Source organism: Acomys minous (genome assembly GCF_964271855.1).
Source record: "Acomys minous genome assembly, chromosome: 13".
Taxonomy (NCBI): Eukaryota; Metazoa; Chordata; class Mammalia; order Rodentia; family Muridae; genus Acomys; species Acomys minous.
The window spans coordinates 4,725,840-4,742,500 of record NC_140495.1 but is presented as its reverse complement, the minus strand read 5'-3'; the positions used below and the strand labels follow the sequence as shown (position 1 = coordinate 4,742,500).

General features: G+C 51.8%; 1 protein-coding gene across 1 annotated transcript in view; it reads right to left on the bottom strand.

The window, feature by feature from the left end:
• The window catches only part of SCN10A (sodium voltage-gated channel alpha subunit 10), an 82,845-nt gene that overhangs the window by 12,909 nt on the left and 53,275 nt on the right, over positions 1 to 16,661 (bottom strand). The window contains exons 13-18 of the mRNA XM_084754935.1: positions 14,922 to 15,278; positions 12,728 to 13,180; positions 10,279 to 10,404; positions 8,130 to 8,253; positions 6,740 to 6,894; positions 3,503 to 3,676 (exon numbers count right to left, since the gene is read on the bottom strand). Of these exons, the coding sequence (XP_084611061.1) occupies positions 3,503 to 3,676; positions 6,740 to 6,894; positions 8,130 to 8,253; positions 10,279 to 10,404; positions 12,728 to 13,180; positions 14,922 to 15,278 (1,389 nt within the window). The remainder of the gene's footprint in view (positions 1 to 3,502; positions 3,677 to 6,739; positions 6,895 to 8,129; positions 8,254 to 10,278; positions 10,405 to 12,727; positions 13,181 to 14,921; positions 15,279 to 16,661) is intronic.

The window sequence follows — 16,661 nt, the reverse complement described above, 5'->3', positions numbered from 1 at the left end:
ACACTCCATCCCTTCCTGTGGAGCCTACATTCTTTCTGCCCATCTTCTGTGATGTTCTCAAAACACAGCTTTCTGGATGAGAAAACCCATTCCCACCCATTGCTGTCCCCAGATACATGAGCTCAAGACTTCTTTTTCTCATCCAAGGATAATAGCTGGGCCCCAAGAACCTTGACATTTTGGTTGACTTTCAGAGCTTTGGGGAGCTGATGTCCCTTCATTGGGCCTATGATAAAAGTCATCATGGTGGTTTAAATGAGAAATGTCCCCCTCAGGCTCATGTACACTTGGTCCCTAGCTGGTGGTACTGTTTGAGCAGGTTATCCACCCTTTAAGAGGTGGAGCCTTGCTGGAGGAAATCATCGTTGGGATCACTGGGGATGGAGCTTTGAGGGTTCATAGCCTTGCTGTACTTCCTGTTTCTTTCCCCTTCTTGTTTGAGGGTGCAAATATGATCATCCAGCTTCTTGCTTCTGCGGCCATGCTTCCCTGTGATGCTGGACTCTCTCCCTCTGGAACCGTAAGCCAAAATAAACCCTTTCCCTCCCCTCTACGTTGCATTTGGACATGGACTTTTAACACAACAGCAGAAAAGTAACACTATGCTCATTTTTTTTTCAAGACAACGTTTCTCTGTGTAGCCTTGGCTGTCCTAGACTCACTTTGTAGACCAGGCTGGCCTCGAACTCACTGAGATCACCTGCCTCTGCCTCCCGAGTGCTGGGATTAAAGGCATGTGCCACCACGCCTGGCTAACACTATGCTCATTTTGAGGGATAAAGTTACTCTTGGTTATATTGGCTCAGAAAATTGGGCTGGAAAGAATCCTGCTTATATAGTCCCTGTCTTTTTGTGACCAGCTGGATTGGGACACTTTTGTCCTTTGTAAAGTGAGTCAAGTGGAAAGAAGGGAGTCAGAGCAGAAGTCAGCTAGTTTCATGGCTGGACAGTTGTCTGGGATCTGGCTTCAGCAGACATCTGAGGTGCAATAGAGTGAGGAGCCCCTGCTGGTCTGCCAGTTTTTTTTAGGTGGTGTCTCAAGGTAGCAAAGGACACACATTGTCACAGAAACACAGTTGCTCATTCCAAGAAGTTTCTGGGGACAAGCTTAGCTTGATGGAGCTGTGACCCAGGTGTACAAATCCTGGTTGGTGCTGGGTTGAGGAGTAGTTTACTTGCTCTGGTGCCCACGTTAGGACTCTAGAAAGCATGGGGTTGACATGTGGCTCCCTGTGTCTGAAACAATGACCGTTCTCTGAATGGATGGCCTATTCCACCAGGCCAACAGCTACCACAACACACTAGCAGGGCTTCCTTCTTGCATTAACACAAGGCTTCAGACAACATCAGGCACCCGGCTGTCTGTCTGTCTGGGGACAGCAAGGTTTTGGGGCCAGTTTTACATCAACCTTTCGTGTTCGTCTTTGTTTCTGTGGCTAAGGGAAGAAGGGCTTATTTGGCTTTAGCCCATCAGAGAGAGGAGGCCACGGCAGAGCTTAAGCAGCAAAGCACATCACATCCTCAGCCAGAGCCGAGAAAAGTGAAGGGATCCCTGTCTGAGTTCTCGCCACTTCTGCTCATCTGTCTTCACACTGTGCAGCTCAGGGGCCATCCCACGAAAGGCCGCAGCGCACATGCAGGGTGGCCCCTCCAACCCCAGTTAACAATCAAGGCAATCCCCCGTAGGCATGCCTACAGGTCAACAATCAAGTCTAGAGACTTCCTCAGTCGAGACTCTCATCCCAGGTGAGCGTAGGTGGACATTTTAAACTGATCGTTAGATTGGAGAAGGAAGATGGTAGACCATGTTGCTGAAAGGGCGAAAGAGTAGATGGATGCTTGGATCGGTGATGAATGAGCTGGTGAACAGAAGGGTAAGTGACTGGCTGTTTGGTTATGGATGATCAACAGACAGAAGTAGAGTTAAACAGCAGAGGGTGGATGGACAGAAGGAAGGCAGGGATGAAAGGAAGAGAAAAAGATGGACAGAAAGGGGCAGAAGGGAGGGGAGAAGATGGATGGACTCTTGGAAGGAAAGAAGGAAGGAAGGAGGAAGGAAGGAAAGAGGAAGGAAGGAAGGAAGGAAAGAAGGAAAGAAAGAAGGAAGGAAAGGAGGAAGGAAGGAGGAAGGAAGGAAGAAGGAAGGAGAGTGAATGGCGGACTAGATGGAAAGACGGGTGTGTGGAAGGAAGGCTAGACGGTCACTATGAAGAAGAGATCTCCCCCCCCCCCCCCCGCCTCTCCTTTCCTTCTTGCTTTTTTGAGACAGGGTGTCTACATGGCCCTGGCTATCCTTGAACTCGCTCTGTAGACACGAGCTGGCCTCGAACTCTTGGCAGGGTGACAAGCCAGAAGAAAATATTTTCTTTCTAGTTGTGAATAATTATTTCACTTGCACAGAATTGTCACCTGTGACTCCCATTTTAGGCCTCTCAGTGAGTCCCTGTCGCCCAGTGGCACACTGGCATCAGGCATGCAGGCCTCTTGTGGAGGCATTGCCAACTTAGGCTGGACAGGATGTCCTGCGCTGGACCTTAGCCAGATTCAGGGGACAAATGCCAAACACAGACATGTTCCCCGACATCTCTGATGTGCAAGGCCCTGGTGCAGGTGGCTGCAGGAGGAGGAGGAGACAGAGACAAACAACCCGTGGCTCACCACACTCACGGAAACCCTCAGCTAGACAGCAGTGGGTGAGTAACCCAGGCCGCCATAACGGAAGGCCAAAAAAGGGCATGGGCTAAAAAGGGGGGTCAGCGCAGTGCAGTGGTAAAGCTGTGGGAGCAATGCTGGAATGTGTGTGTGTCGGGGGCGCATGGCCGACCCACTGATGCGGGGGTTAGCAGTCAGGTTAGGAGAGCCCCTACATATGAGCGGCAGAAACTGCTTTTGTTTTTGGTGCTACCAGCCAGGAGCCAGGGCCCTTAGCTCAGAGGTTCACAGCCATAGCTGCACCTTGGAGGTGACTGGCATCTACAAAATACTGATGCTTGGAGCTCGCTCCAGACCAGGAAGGCCAGAATCTTCCAGTGCTCTGCTTGCCCAGGGCGTTTATTTATTTATTTGTTTATTTTTGTTTTTTAGAGCTGCGTGGGTATCTTCAGCACAGACAGGTCCGGAGACCATGAAGCAGGCAAGCAGACAGGTTCTGTCTGAGGATCACAGTGCCCTGAGAGCCTAACCCTGGCAGTCGGCAAGAGAACAGGAAAGCCTGGATGCCTGTGCTGTCTCGCTTTGGGTCTAAAGGCAGAGAGCCATATTTTACCTAGCAGAGGCTGGGGACATGCAGGCTCACCAGGGGATCACTGCGGTCAGAGCTGTGAGCTTCCCGGAACTTCCCACTAGCTGACATGCAAAGTTATCTTGGCTTCTCACTCAATGCTCAAAGCAGCCCCTGAGAGACAACCATCCGGGCTGCATCTGTACTAGCCTTAACCGCCTGCCCATGGTGAGATTCCCACCCCCCCACCCCCACCCCCACAGGGCTCCAGGAACCACTCACGTTCACGATGAGGAAGTCCAGCCAGCACCACGCGTTGGTGAAATATTTTTTGAAGCCGTAAGCTACCCACTTGAGTAACATCTCGAACACGAAGATGAAGGTGAACATTCTGTCAGTGTACTCCAGCATAGCCTTCACTCGGGGCTTTTCATTCAGGTAGTTATCCTCAAAGGCCTGCAGGGAAGGCAGGAGAACGGCCCATAGCACAGGGGGGCCCTGACCCCAGCGAGGACCAGCCAGCCCCGCACACAGCCTCCGGGAACGGCCTCAGTAGTCTGGTGTGGGCGCAATATTTTTCTTTCTTTGCTCTGAGGATTTGAGGGGGACAGTGGGGAACTCTGTGGGATATAAACCGAGACTTTGCAGCCCATGGGACACACAGCCCTGATACTTCATGGTGCTGCTGGGTACAAGCGAGAAAAGGAACCTCAGATTGGATTTTGGAAGGGAACCAAAGCGATGCTCACAGTGACTTTTAAAGTATAGAAGGGTATCCATAGGCAGCCCACAGGAAAGGAAAGAATCTCCAAGAAGCTTCTGGAAGTAAGTGTTTTATTTCATGGGTAATCAAGGAAATTCAAATAAAAAAAAAGACACTAGTTTTTTTTTCTTTTATCGGAGGTAAATATGGAAAAGAACAGAGATGGCCCTCACTGACAGGTGGGAGTGAAAAACAGCCAGTCTTTGGGAGCCAAATGGGTGCCAGGAAGCTAGCCAATCTAGTTTTGAGGTCGTGCTAACGTCACTGGGTGCTACCAGTGTCCGCAGGTCTCTTTGCGTGAGGCTTCAGTCTGTCAGCTGCTAGTTTGGATCAAACTGGATCCACTTGGACATCACTTCATTAGTTAGACCCTCACCCTCAGGACAGACCTAGCCATCCATAGGGGAGGCTTGGGTGTGTAAGGACTCCCGTTTGCCTCCATGTGGGACAACTCTGTAATACCCTAGGCAGTCAGGGCTCCTTCCCCTGCCCTGCTGGCCTTCTTTCCTTCATCCACAAGTAGTCCTCAATAAGCTGGTTGATCAAGAGACATAGCTCAACATTTGCATCATGGACCAAACCTAAGCCAGACAGGCATTCAAAAGTCTCCAACCATCATTCTACGTCTTGGACCGTCAGCCAACATCTTTGAGCATCATTTAACATCTGTATATTATTAAATATTGTTGACCATCATTAAATATCCCTGGTGACCATTAAAGACCATCATTCGATATCACTCAGTTCTTCTGACAATCATTCAGTATCTCTGATTGTCATTCAAAATCTCCAGTAAGTATTCTGTATCTCCACGGCAAGGATGAAGGCCTCAGGAGCATCTCAGAGTCTGTTCTCTAAGATCTGGCTATTCCGTGTGGCTCTTGATGCCATGTCAGCCTCAACCTGCAGCTTGTTGGAAATGCAAGATCTCAGGTTCTGTCATCAATTTCCCAAATCAGGCCTTTGTTTCCACACGCTCTCCAGATGTGAGGTGTGAATACAAGCACTGATTAAATAGACGAGAGCACATTCCTATAATGGTGTATGTTGTGGCTGCTCAATGACTTTGCATGAGCATATTGCCTGAGAAATTACAGAATTCTTAACTCATTTATTTTACATTATTTGTATATTCCACAATTAAGAAAGATGGGAAGAACTGGGCACAGTGGTGCACACCTCTAATCCCAGCACTCGGAGGCAGAGGCAGGCAGATCTTTGTGAATTTGAGGCCAGCCTGGTCTACAAAGCGAGTCCAGGACAGCCAAGGCTACACAGAGAAACCCTGTCTTGGGAAAAAACCAAACCAGACCAAACCGAACCAAATCAAAGAAAACAAAAAGCTAGGAAGAGTGTTTTTTCTTTTCTTTCTTATTTTTTTTCCTTCTAACTCCAAAGTGTTTTCAAAGTGAGTTTCTCTTTGAGTGACAGGAAAATGGCTGATTTTTTCCCTTTAAATTTTTCTATAATTTCCAAGTGGTTTTTTTTTTTTTCATTTTACTTTGTCAGATGACAATTCATGCCATTTTTTAACCACTCAAAGTAAAAGTATCAAGAAGCCTAACTTTGGCGCATGTCTGTTCGGTCCCCTAGGAGAGGAGGTAGAGACGCTGCCGGGGTGGGGCTGGAGCAGGAAGCTGTTTCAGGATTTAATGCCCCCCTGGGAACAGGGAGGCTGGCGCTAGACTGTAGAGCAGCAACGGGGTGCAGGACAAAGAAGGGAGCCTTTCTGGGAAGGCCAGTGGGAAGACAGGAGCTGTGAGGTGCTGAGGGAGGTGCCCACTTAGCAGCTCTGGTCACTTTCACTCCCCCCTCACCTCTCCCTACACCTGTTTCTTCATGCACTCTTCCTTATGGCTGAGGCTACACTCTGAACATTTCTGGCTCTCCTCCTGGGGAAGTCTGGCACTCAGTCAGGCCTCAGGCATTCAGTAGACTGTTTTTAGGGAGCACATGAATAGGACAAGAAGACAAACAGACACGGACCTGGGGTAGAAATGGAGGAGGGTGGCACTCTAGTCCCGGCTCATCAACACATTAGCTTGGACCCCAGCCAGACCTTTGGTGGTGGCATTCTCGTGTATGGAGCATGTATGAAGCCCACAGGGGGACAGAAAGTCCCTTGGGGTGTCTGTGTCCACTTTGCTTAGTTAGGGCTGGCATGTGACACTGCAGCGTGCCTGAGCTCATGAGGAGAGAGCCTCCCTTCCTTGTTCTCCTCGGCCCAGCGTTCTGCCAACGGCCTCAGGAGTATGTCAGAGTCTATCCCCTAAGTCCTTGCTGTTCAGTGTGGCTCTCGGCTGCCTCAAGCTGTAGCTTGTTGGAAATGCAAGCTCTCAGGTTCTGTCATCAAGCCCCCCAAATCCGGCCTGCGTTTCCACAAGCTCCCCCAGATGACTAGACGTGAGGAAACGGTGCTTGGATGAGCTGTGAGAACTGAAGAGGGACAGGCAGGTGGTTTGTTAAGACAAGGGAAGGTGGTCTTGGTCATCAGAGGAAGGCAGTGTGTTTGGAAGGTCAGGGCTTAGAAAGCCAGGGGTTTGGGTGTGTACCGTGGGTGAAGTGAGGCTTTGCACTGCCCTGGTTGGTGACATTGGGAGAGTCCCCTAACCGTTTGCGTCTTGGTTCTTCCATCTATAAAGAGGGAGACGGGACCTCATTGCTTGAAAAGTTTGCATCTAGGTTTAGAATGCCATGTGAGGGGTGAGCTGAGCACCTCCACTGAAGGAGGGACCCCCCTCCCCACTGCCTCTTACCAGCGCTCCGCTGCTGAGCAGGATCATGAAGATGATGAAGCTCTCAAACCAGCTGTGCTCCACGATGCGGTAGCAGGTCTTGCGCACCTGCCAGCCTGTGGCCCAGGGAGGCTTACTGGTGTCCACTTTGCAGCAGGGACATCGGCGAGTACAGCCTGGGGGGAGAGGTGGTGGACACTGCCCTGTGGGCATGCCTGTGGGGGTGTTTTCATGACTGTTGATTGGTATAGGAGGACTCAGCCCACTGTGGGCAGCACCATTCCCTAGGCGGATGGATGGCTCTGGGCTCTTTAAGAAAGCTAGCTAAGCATGAGCTGGTGAGCAAGCGCAAACAGCATTCCTTCACGGTTTCTGCTTCAAGTCTTTGCGTGAGTTCCTGCCTTGATTTCTCTCAATGGTGACTGTGACTTGGAAGTCAAATAAACACTTTCCTCCCCTTGGTTGCTTTCAGTCATGGTGTTTGACCATAGCACAGAAGGTGAACTAGGGTAGATGTCGAGGGATAACTGCTGTTCTGGCCTGCAGAGAAGACACTCTGCTGGGAAGCACACGTGTGCACCACTGGGGAGGACTCCTTTTCTGCAACACAAGAGGCATGGTTCCTCCTGGCTCATCTTCCAGTCTAGCCCACGAGGGGCTCGCCTCTCATGACGTCCTTGCCACTCAAAAGCTCTCCCCTGGTTCCTTCCTTATTATAAATGGACCTAGTGGTCCCCATCCTTATGCCCCGACATCCTTGAAGACTGATAAACCCTGAGTCCCGAATCTGATGGTATCTGGGAAGCTACAGCCTGCTGCATGCTGGACTAGGGAGTTACCACATGCTTAGTATAGGGCCTGGGTCCAGCTTAGTGGAAGCAGAAACTCAACAGAATGTTGCTCCCCACAATCTCCACCGGTTTAAAGTCTCCAAGGCTGTCATTACCTCCCTAGCAGGAAGCATTGGGTTACTTATCCATCACACAAGTGCTTATGGGCAGTACAGTGCGCCTCGCCTTTGTGTCTACTAAGAGGAAAGGTGGATCAGTGCAGGCCCCATTTTGCAGAGTGACACCCAGGAGTGAAGGGAGCAGACACCCCATGGTCCTCCTCGGGTCCTTTATACCTCCAATGGTTCACAGTGATACCTTGGTAGGGTCACTTCTCACTTTCAAACTCAAGGGCTGGCCCATAATCTCAGAAGGTGTTCCCGTGGGTGAGGAGGGAGGAAGAGGCGCAGGGAGCCTGTCCTCATGGCACAGAGAGAACTTGCTCTGACACAGGTGTCCTGTTTGTTTGGCTCCTGTGGAGGCCAGGCCATGGTTCCAGACACAGAGGCACTTAGGTAAGTGTGGGGTGGGATCCTGATCCTGACTAACACGAGCTTGAGGAGGTCCATGCCCCCTTGTACCTTCTGTGAAACAGTCATCCGGCTCTTCCAGGTCCTCGGCCAGCTCAGGGATCTTCTTCAGGATCTCCTCTGGGTCGGGGCAGTCCACCGTGCTGCCCTCAGAGGAGCTTGTGTCATCTACTCCCTGCAGGACAGAGGCCTGGGGCAGTCAAGGTGGCTCTTTGAAGACCCTGGGGGGAGGGGCATCTGTACATGGTCACAGCCTGATGGGCTGGGATCCCTGAAGGACAAGATGAGCTCCCTCGGGGGCCCAGGCTGTGCTGTCTGCTGCCTTGGCATCCTTGTGTTGTGTTTGGGACCCAACAGCTAAGGCCAGGATGTAGATGCTCCCTGTGGATCCGTGTGGCTTAGCCGAGCCAGGATGTAAACCTCAGGGCCCTGACGGAGAGCTGGCAGTAGCCCGAGACACCATAATTACACCCATAAAGATGCTCAGCTTTCAATGCGCTTGAATATTTAATCGGGGAGCTGTGTTGTGGGGCCCTGCTGTCCTCCTGGCAGCAACTGGCCTGTAATGTCTCCAGACGAATTCAATTAGGAGCCAGAGCGGCTCTCACGTTAGCGAACCTGATCGCTGGGCTAATGGAGCCAAATGGTAGGGTGGGTCCCCATCTGTCACTGACAGGCCCTTCCCTGCCTGGCCAGGGTCATGGCCAAGAAAACAAAAACAAAATTAAAGCAGGAGTTACGTACCAGAAGCACAGAGAAGGGAAGGATAGTCAGGGGGCCCATAGAAAAGCTTAGAAGGGACCCAATGCCCACATGCAGAATGTCACAACCCTCACCCACCAGGGACAAAATGGCTTGTGTTCAGGGACCCCAAACTCCATCTCAGTCCTCTCTGCTATCTTAGTCAGCTGTGGTCAGCCTTGCCTGGGCTCAAGGCCAGGAGCTGACATTCCTCACACTGAAGGGCTTGATAAGTGTGTGGGGGGGGGAGGGGTGAACTGTGTTCGCCTTATCTTAGTCCAGTGGCTGTCACAGCTGCACTTGAGGCCGAGGTGTCAAGTTAAAGTCTTGAGTTTCTTAGAGTGACAGTAAAAAAAAATACTAAATATCTGTGCCTGTGTATATGTGTACATATGGGCTTGTGCAATGTGTACGTGTTTGACCGTGTGCACAAGCGCACACACACACGCCTGTGTGGGGAAAAGCCCGAGGCTAACATTAGATGTCCTCCTTAGTCGCTCTCCACATTTTTTTTTTTTGAGGCAGGATCTCCCACTGAACATGAAACCCACTAACTTGGCTAGATTGGCTGAGCACCAGGACCCACCCACCCCAGTCCTCATCTCTGCCCCTTGCTCAACAGCACTGGGATTTTAGGGGTGCACTGCTAAGCCCAGCTTTTTACATGCATGCTGGGGGTGCAAAGCCAGGTCCTCATCCATGCCCGTCAAGCACCTTACTGACTGAACCATCTTCCTTGCCCCAAGACACCGACTCTTAATAGCTATCTCTTTGCACATAGACGCTCCCCCGGGATTTGTAAGTGACACCGCAGGCTATTTTTACCTCCTCCAGCATCCTACAGCTGAGAGTTCTCCCTGCTCGGTTTCTGTGAGGCTGTCACTTCACTATGCACCTGTAGACAGGCCCCCCTCAACCCCAGGCTGTTTTTGGCTCGAGACGATGGTGTGGACAAAAGAAAGCGGGGGAGCATCTGCAGGAAGACTCCCTCGCCCAGGAAACACCTCCAACTTTCACCGTTGCCTCTTAAAGATCGTTTGACTCTGGTTGTTCACCGTCTTTTGTTCCCTTTTTCTCTTGGCTGTCATTTTCTGGGCACTTACTCCATTTCAGACAGGGACTGAGCGTTTGACGAGCAGCTTCTCATTTAAGCTTCCAAATAACCTTAGTGAACAGGCACTGCTACATAGCTGTACAGACGAGGGAGGGCACAGAGGTTTAGAGAGCAGGAGCTGGCCTTAGGTCCCACAGCCTGGGGAGCCACACTCTTTCTTCCTTCTCTTATGTCTAGCTCGGGGTGAGGTTCAGCAATGTGGCGTGGTGTGATTACCCAGAGGCTGGCAGAGGCTTAAAGAGGAGGTCCTGCAGTGGGCCGCAGCCTTGCCCGGCCCTTATCCTCCGAGAGCACCAGCAGTACCCGTGCAGCTGTTGAACCTCTCCGGGAGGTTCACACACCTACCTCAGCAGGGGCCTGAGGGGTAGCCTCTCTCTTCCAGCTCTCACCCAGGTATGGAGCCAGGTCCTCAGAGGACAACCCAGACCCTGAGCTCCTGGGTGCCTGGTGGACTTGCGGCAGCTGTTCCTGCTGGCGAGAGAGGGACCATCTGGGTAACCGAGCCAATTTCAGTCCGAATCTGAAGAGCTTTTGCATGTTGACAAGCCTCCAGAGCTAAGGTCCTCACACATGTACCTTGCATGCACATATACATGTATATGAAGTAAGTGTGGAGGCCATAGGTCTGTATGTAACCCCGACTCCATTTACAGCTATGTGACCTTAGGAAACCTGTCTAATCTTTCTGATCTTTTGTGTTTCATCTGCAAAATCAAGAAGGTGAGAGTTACCTCACTTTGTTTTCCTGATTACTAACTATATTGATGCCTATATAGTACATTGGAGGAGGTCTGCCTCCATAGACACAGCCATGGCACATTGGAGGAGCTCTGCCTCCATAGACACAGCCATGGCACATTGGAGGAGCTCTGCCTCCACAGACACAGCCATGGCACACTGGAGGAGCTCTGCCTCCACAGACACAGCCATGGCACATTGGAGGAGCTCTGCCTCCATAGACACAGCCATGGCACATTGGAGGAGCTCTGCCTCCACAGACACAGCCATGGCACACTGGAGGAGCTCTGCCTCCACAGACACAGCCATGGCACATTGGAGGAGCTCTGCCTCCACAGACACAGCCATGGCACATTGGAGGAGCTCTGCCTCCATAGACACAGCCATGGCACATTGGAGGAGCTCTGCCTCCATAGACACAGCCATGGCACATTGGAGGAGATCTGCCTCCACAGACACAGCCATGGCACATTGGAGGAGCTCTGCTTCCACAGACACAGCCATGGCACATTGGAGGAGCTCTGCCTCCACAGACACAGCCATGGCACATTGGAGGAGCTCTGCCTCCACAGACACAGCCATGGCATATTGGAGGAGCTCTGCCTCCACAGACACAGCCATGGCACATTGGAGGAGCTCTGCCTCCATAGACACAGCCATGGCACATTGGAGGAGATCTGCCTCCACAGACACAGCCATGGCACATTGGAGGAGCTCTGCTTCCACAGACACAGCCATGGCACATTGGAGGAGCTCTGCCTCCATAGACACAGACATGGGATATTGGAGGAGCTCTGCCTCCATAGACACAGCCATGGCCACGGCTTTGCTGGAAGTCAAACTGGCTATGAACTAAGGTCATTTGGAGCACTCTTATCCCAAGGACCCCCGAAGTAACCGAACATGCCCCTGAGTGGCAGACAACTCCCGGGAGGTGACACTCTGGCCTCAGCCGTCACTCACACAAAGGAACCTAGAAAATAATATCTGATAACGGCAGCTGCTGGGATGCAAAGGACAGCTGGAGGGGAAGAAGGCCGTAAGAGAGCTGTAGATGCAAGGCATAGCTTTAGAGGCCTGGCCAGCAGCCCTGAGTGTCCCTAGGGACCCCCAGGGATCCCTGTACCCCTCAGTGAACACAATGGATTCCCTGAGCCACCAAGGTTAATGAGGGCTGATGTATCAGCTTCAAGCACTAGGGACCTGTGTGAGGTATTGAGAGATATGCATTATCAGAAGGGTTCAGGGGGCCTTAAAGTCTTTGGTTCTGAAGGGAGTGTCATTTCCTCTTGACATCACTTATCTGGAAAAAAAAGTCAGTAAAGGTGTCATAGAGTGAGCAGGGCTTTTCCTATTCTGGCGGGGGTGAGATGAGGCTGCTTTCTGATGACATCCTGGTGCTGGGGGCATGCCCTCTGCAGCTCATGTAAGAGCAGGGGCAGCTGTGTGACAGACAATGTGATGGCAAGTACCATGGTCTGGGGCCCACTCGCCGCCTCTGCGCCCACTTGCATCCTTCGGGATGCTGACCTTTTCCTCCAGGCCTTTCTGGGGTGAGGTGGTACCTACTCTGGAATGCCAGGCATGCTCCAGCTTCTGGTCATCTGGGTTGCCTAAGCCTGGCTGGCCAGATGCTCGCAGCTCTGCCCCCCTGATGCTGGAGAGCCTCTCTGATGGTTAATCTACTTGGCCAGACTCTGAATCACCATGGAAACACACCTCTAGGTGTGTCTTCTGGGGAGAGGGGGGGAGGAAGACCCTGTCGGCTGGGGTCCTGCACTGGATAATGAGGAGAAGTGAGCTGGGTACCAGAGTTCATCTCTCTCTGCTCCATCACTGTGACCCAGACCACAGTGGACTTATGGGCCCTCAAACCGTGAGCCAAAACGAGTTCTTCCCCCTCTAAAGCTGCTTTTTCAGGCACGCGTCACAGCAGTGAGAGAAGTAACTAATGATGCCTAGTTGTCAAAACTTCTCTTCTGCCTAGAATCACTTCCTACCCAAACTCCCAGCCCCCACTTCCTGTGGCTATCTGTCCACTGAAGACAACCCTTACCTCTTCCTTGGGGCTCTCTTCCTGCCAGGAGCTCTGAGAACCGTGCTCAATCTCTTCTTCCAGCTCATCGAAGTCAGATTCTTCCTCAGCAATGGGCACAGAGACCCACACATGAGGATCGGTGATGAAGTCCCCGTGGTCCTCCTTGGGGCCACCAGGATCTGGCTTTTCCGGGTTCCCCACTGCAGCATTGACAGCATCTGTAGGGACCTGGTTCTCAGCTTTGGAGCCACTGAGTCTGGGTTTCACCCACAGCTGGAGCTCCACCTTAGGCCAGCGGAGGCGGCAGTGGTTTCTGTAGTAACTGCTAATGGCCTGACTGGCCCGATGGCCAAATACCTGGATCCTGGCCAGTGCTACCTGCAAGTTGTTCACCTCCCCATCATCCTCCGGGGCTGTGAGGTTGTCCGCACTGAAGGAGTTCAGCAGTAAGGCGATGAAAAGGTTGAGCACCTAGGAGAAGGCACGGAAGGGAAGACTCACCCATCACTTGGCATCGGCGGTTGGGAGGTAGAGAGAGACGGGTGCTGGTGCCTCCTCTTCCTCCTGCTTACTCAGTGTAGGACCCTAGCACATGGGATGGTGTCGCCTACATTGAGGTGGCTCTTCCCTTCTCAGTGAAACCTCTCTGGGAATGTCCGCACAGGCACATCCAGAGGTGTGTGTCTCCTAGGTGATTCTAAATGCCACCAAGGTGACCATCAATCGCAGAGGCTCTTCGCTGGCATTGATCACTTAGGCCTCCCATGGCCTGCCCACCTGGAGGACGGGAGTCTTGGCAGAATGAATAACCTGGGCACAGCTGAGGAGAGCTTTGAGGCTGCCTTGGGTACCCTGTCCGTGTGGATGAGGTGGCTAAGCATATACCTCACCACAGGGCGGTCATCCTGGGTAGCAAAGAGACATTTGGGGTGATGATGGGCCACAGAGGGGTCTACCACTAAGGATCAGCAGAAGGCATCTGTGCCTCAGGGATACGTGCCTGAATGTGTTTTTACCCTCTCAGCTGAGCTCCCTCACATCTTCACTACAGATACACGTGGACTGACTTCTAGAGGTCTCGGTCCCTTTTGCGTAAGAAAGGGGGTCTCAGAAGCTCACACCTCCCCTTCACAGAGCCCGCCAGTGTCTAGGAGGCTCAGACACACATGGGTGGAGGGGGTGGGGGATGGGCTGAGGAGTTCAGCTGGGATGGAGAAGGGAGTGGTGGTACTAATTGGATTTCCAGAGGCACTTCCCCCAAAGGCTGGGAGCAGACGGAAATGATGCAGTCCTCTGGGTGCTACCCAGCTCGTCTCGCTCTCCAGACACAAGCTGAGAGCAGTTTTATTCTCTTGAAGAAAATCACTTGAGCGCCCCAGACCAGGAGAGAAACTTTCATTGAGTTCGTAGACACTGCACCAGGAAATCTGCACGTGTCACCCCTGTAATTTAGTCCTTCTCATACACCCATGAGTAAGCACTGCTTTCTTGGTTTGAAGCAAATTAGGGCTTGGGAAAGTCACTCCCTGGTCCTGAGTCATTCATCTAGAAAAAGCTAGAAGGGGATTTTTCCTGCTCTGTCTACAAGCTTGCTCCTAGAAAGCCAGGCTGGGCCCTGAAGCACTCACACTTCCCAGGGTGTGTCCCACGTGACTTTGACACGATTGAAGGCACTCCAGTCAGCCAAGAGTGTATGTGTGAGTGTGTGAGTGTGTGAGTGTGCGAGTGAGCGTGTGAGTGAGTGTGTGAATGAGTGTGGCGTTGGGTGCCTGAGGACAACCCCTGCGCTGCTGTCATTCCTCAGAAGCAACCTAGCTCGTTTTTTTGAGGCTGGTCTCTCACTTGCTTGGAACTCACTAAACAGGTGAAGCTGGCTGGTCAGCAGGTCCCAGGGACTGTCTCTGCCTCCCCAGTGCTGGTGTTTGGTTTTTTGTTTTTTAAATACAACAAACAAACAAACAAACAAACAAAAAACTATGGTTTCTGGAGATTGGCCTCACAGCAAATGCTTTATTGGCTGGGCTGTGGTGGTGCATGCCTTTAATCCCAGCACTCGGGAGGCAGAGGTAGGTGGATCGATGTGAATCCGAGGCCAGCCTGGTCTACAAAGCAAGTCCAGGACAGTCAAGGTTACACAGAGAAACCCTATCTTGAAAAAACCAAACCAAACCAAACTAAACCAAACCAAAACAAAACAAAACAAAAGACTCACCACCAGGTTGCCCAGCACCATGACGGTCAAGAAAAGGACAAGGCAGATGGACGTCTCACTGACTTGCATGCAGACCCACATGTTCTCAATCCACTCTCCGCAGAGGATCCGGAAGACGACAAGGAAGGAATGGAAGAAATCACACATGTGCCAGCGGAGCGTCTCATTCCTAAACACGGCGGTGCCGTTGGTGCACCCATAGCCATCCCCAAGGAGCTGCATTCCAACCAGGGCGAAGATGAAGACGATGATGGCCAAAATGAAGGTCAGGTTGCCTAAGGCCCCCACCGAGTTCCCGATGATCTTGATGAGTGTGTTCAGGGTTGGCCAGGACTTGGCCAGCTTGAAGACTCGAAGCTGTGGGGAAAAGAGACCCTGTCTGAGGGCCTGGTTCCTCTCCTCACTACTTTATAACAGAAGTCTTGGCTGGAAACCAAACCAAGGCAGCTCACGAGTTTGGGGGCGGGGCATCAGAAGCTGCTTTCAAAACCTTTTCCTTGATCACCTCCCAGGGGTCTCTAAATTGAAATGTCCTCCAGCAACTGTCAAGTCCAGAGGGTGCACACTGGAGAGGTCAGCCTGTCACTTCTATCTGTTTCACAGCCATAGGCTGGCTCCTCCCTGGACCTAGGCCTGCCTTCAGGCATGATTTTAGCTGTGATGGAGACTTAACGGAAGATCTGACCTGAAGAGGGGCTAGCCTCCTTTGCTTAAGGTAAGGCCCACTGCTTCGGACACACATTGGTTAACTTTTTTTTTTTTACCTTTCTGTACCTTGGCAGAGTTGCCAGCATCCCTTGTTGCCACTAACTCTGACACACCAAGTATGATTTCATGGATCCAGAATTCACACGGTCATTGGATTGGCCAACCAATCTCCCCGCCTTACTGAGGCCTATTCATGGGACTTAACTGGTCTGTGGGGCATGTGGAGAAAGGTGGGTGAGCCCCTCCTCTTGTGCAGTTAAGGACAAGATGGAGAGTCAGAGTTTCCATTGTGGAAATGGGGTCATGGGGTCATGGCTTAGCTGCTAAAGTGCTTGCTGCAGAGGCATGGAGAGCTAAGTTCAACCCTTAGCGCCCATATGAAAACTGGGTGCAGTGGTGAGCACCTGTGGCCCCAGCACTGGGGAGGCGAGGCCAGCCAGCCTAGCTGCGATGGTGAACTCCAGGCTTAGTTGGCTGAAGCGGTCATGTGGACCTGTTCTCATAGATCAGTGACTCAGCCATCATCAGAGAAACTTCCTCCAGCAGCAGATGGGACAAATACGGAGACCCACAGCCAGATACTAGGCACAGCTCGAGAGAGCTTGGGACACTCAGTCTCTATCAAATTCTTCCCCTCAGGGCTCAGAGAACTCTGTGCAAGAGGAGGCAGAAGGAGTGTAAGAGCCAGAGCTGGTAGAGGACCCCAAGACACCAAGGCCCTCTACATCAACACAATCAGAGCTCGTACGAACTCACAGCGACTGAGGCAGCACGCACAGGGCCTGCAGGGCTCTGCACCAGGCCCTCTGTGTAGAGATCATGGTGGTCTTAGGTTAGTGTTTTTATGGGGCTCCTGAGTGTGTGACTGAGTGCTTTTTCTGACACTTGAGTCTTCTCTTTGTCTTGTCCAACTCCAATGTGATAGTTTTGTTTCATCTGATCATATTTTCTTTTTTTTTTCAAGAGAGGAATTTTCTGTGTAGCCTTGGTCGTCATGGACTCACTTTGTAGACTAGGCTGGCCTTGATTTCA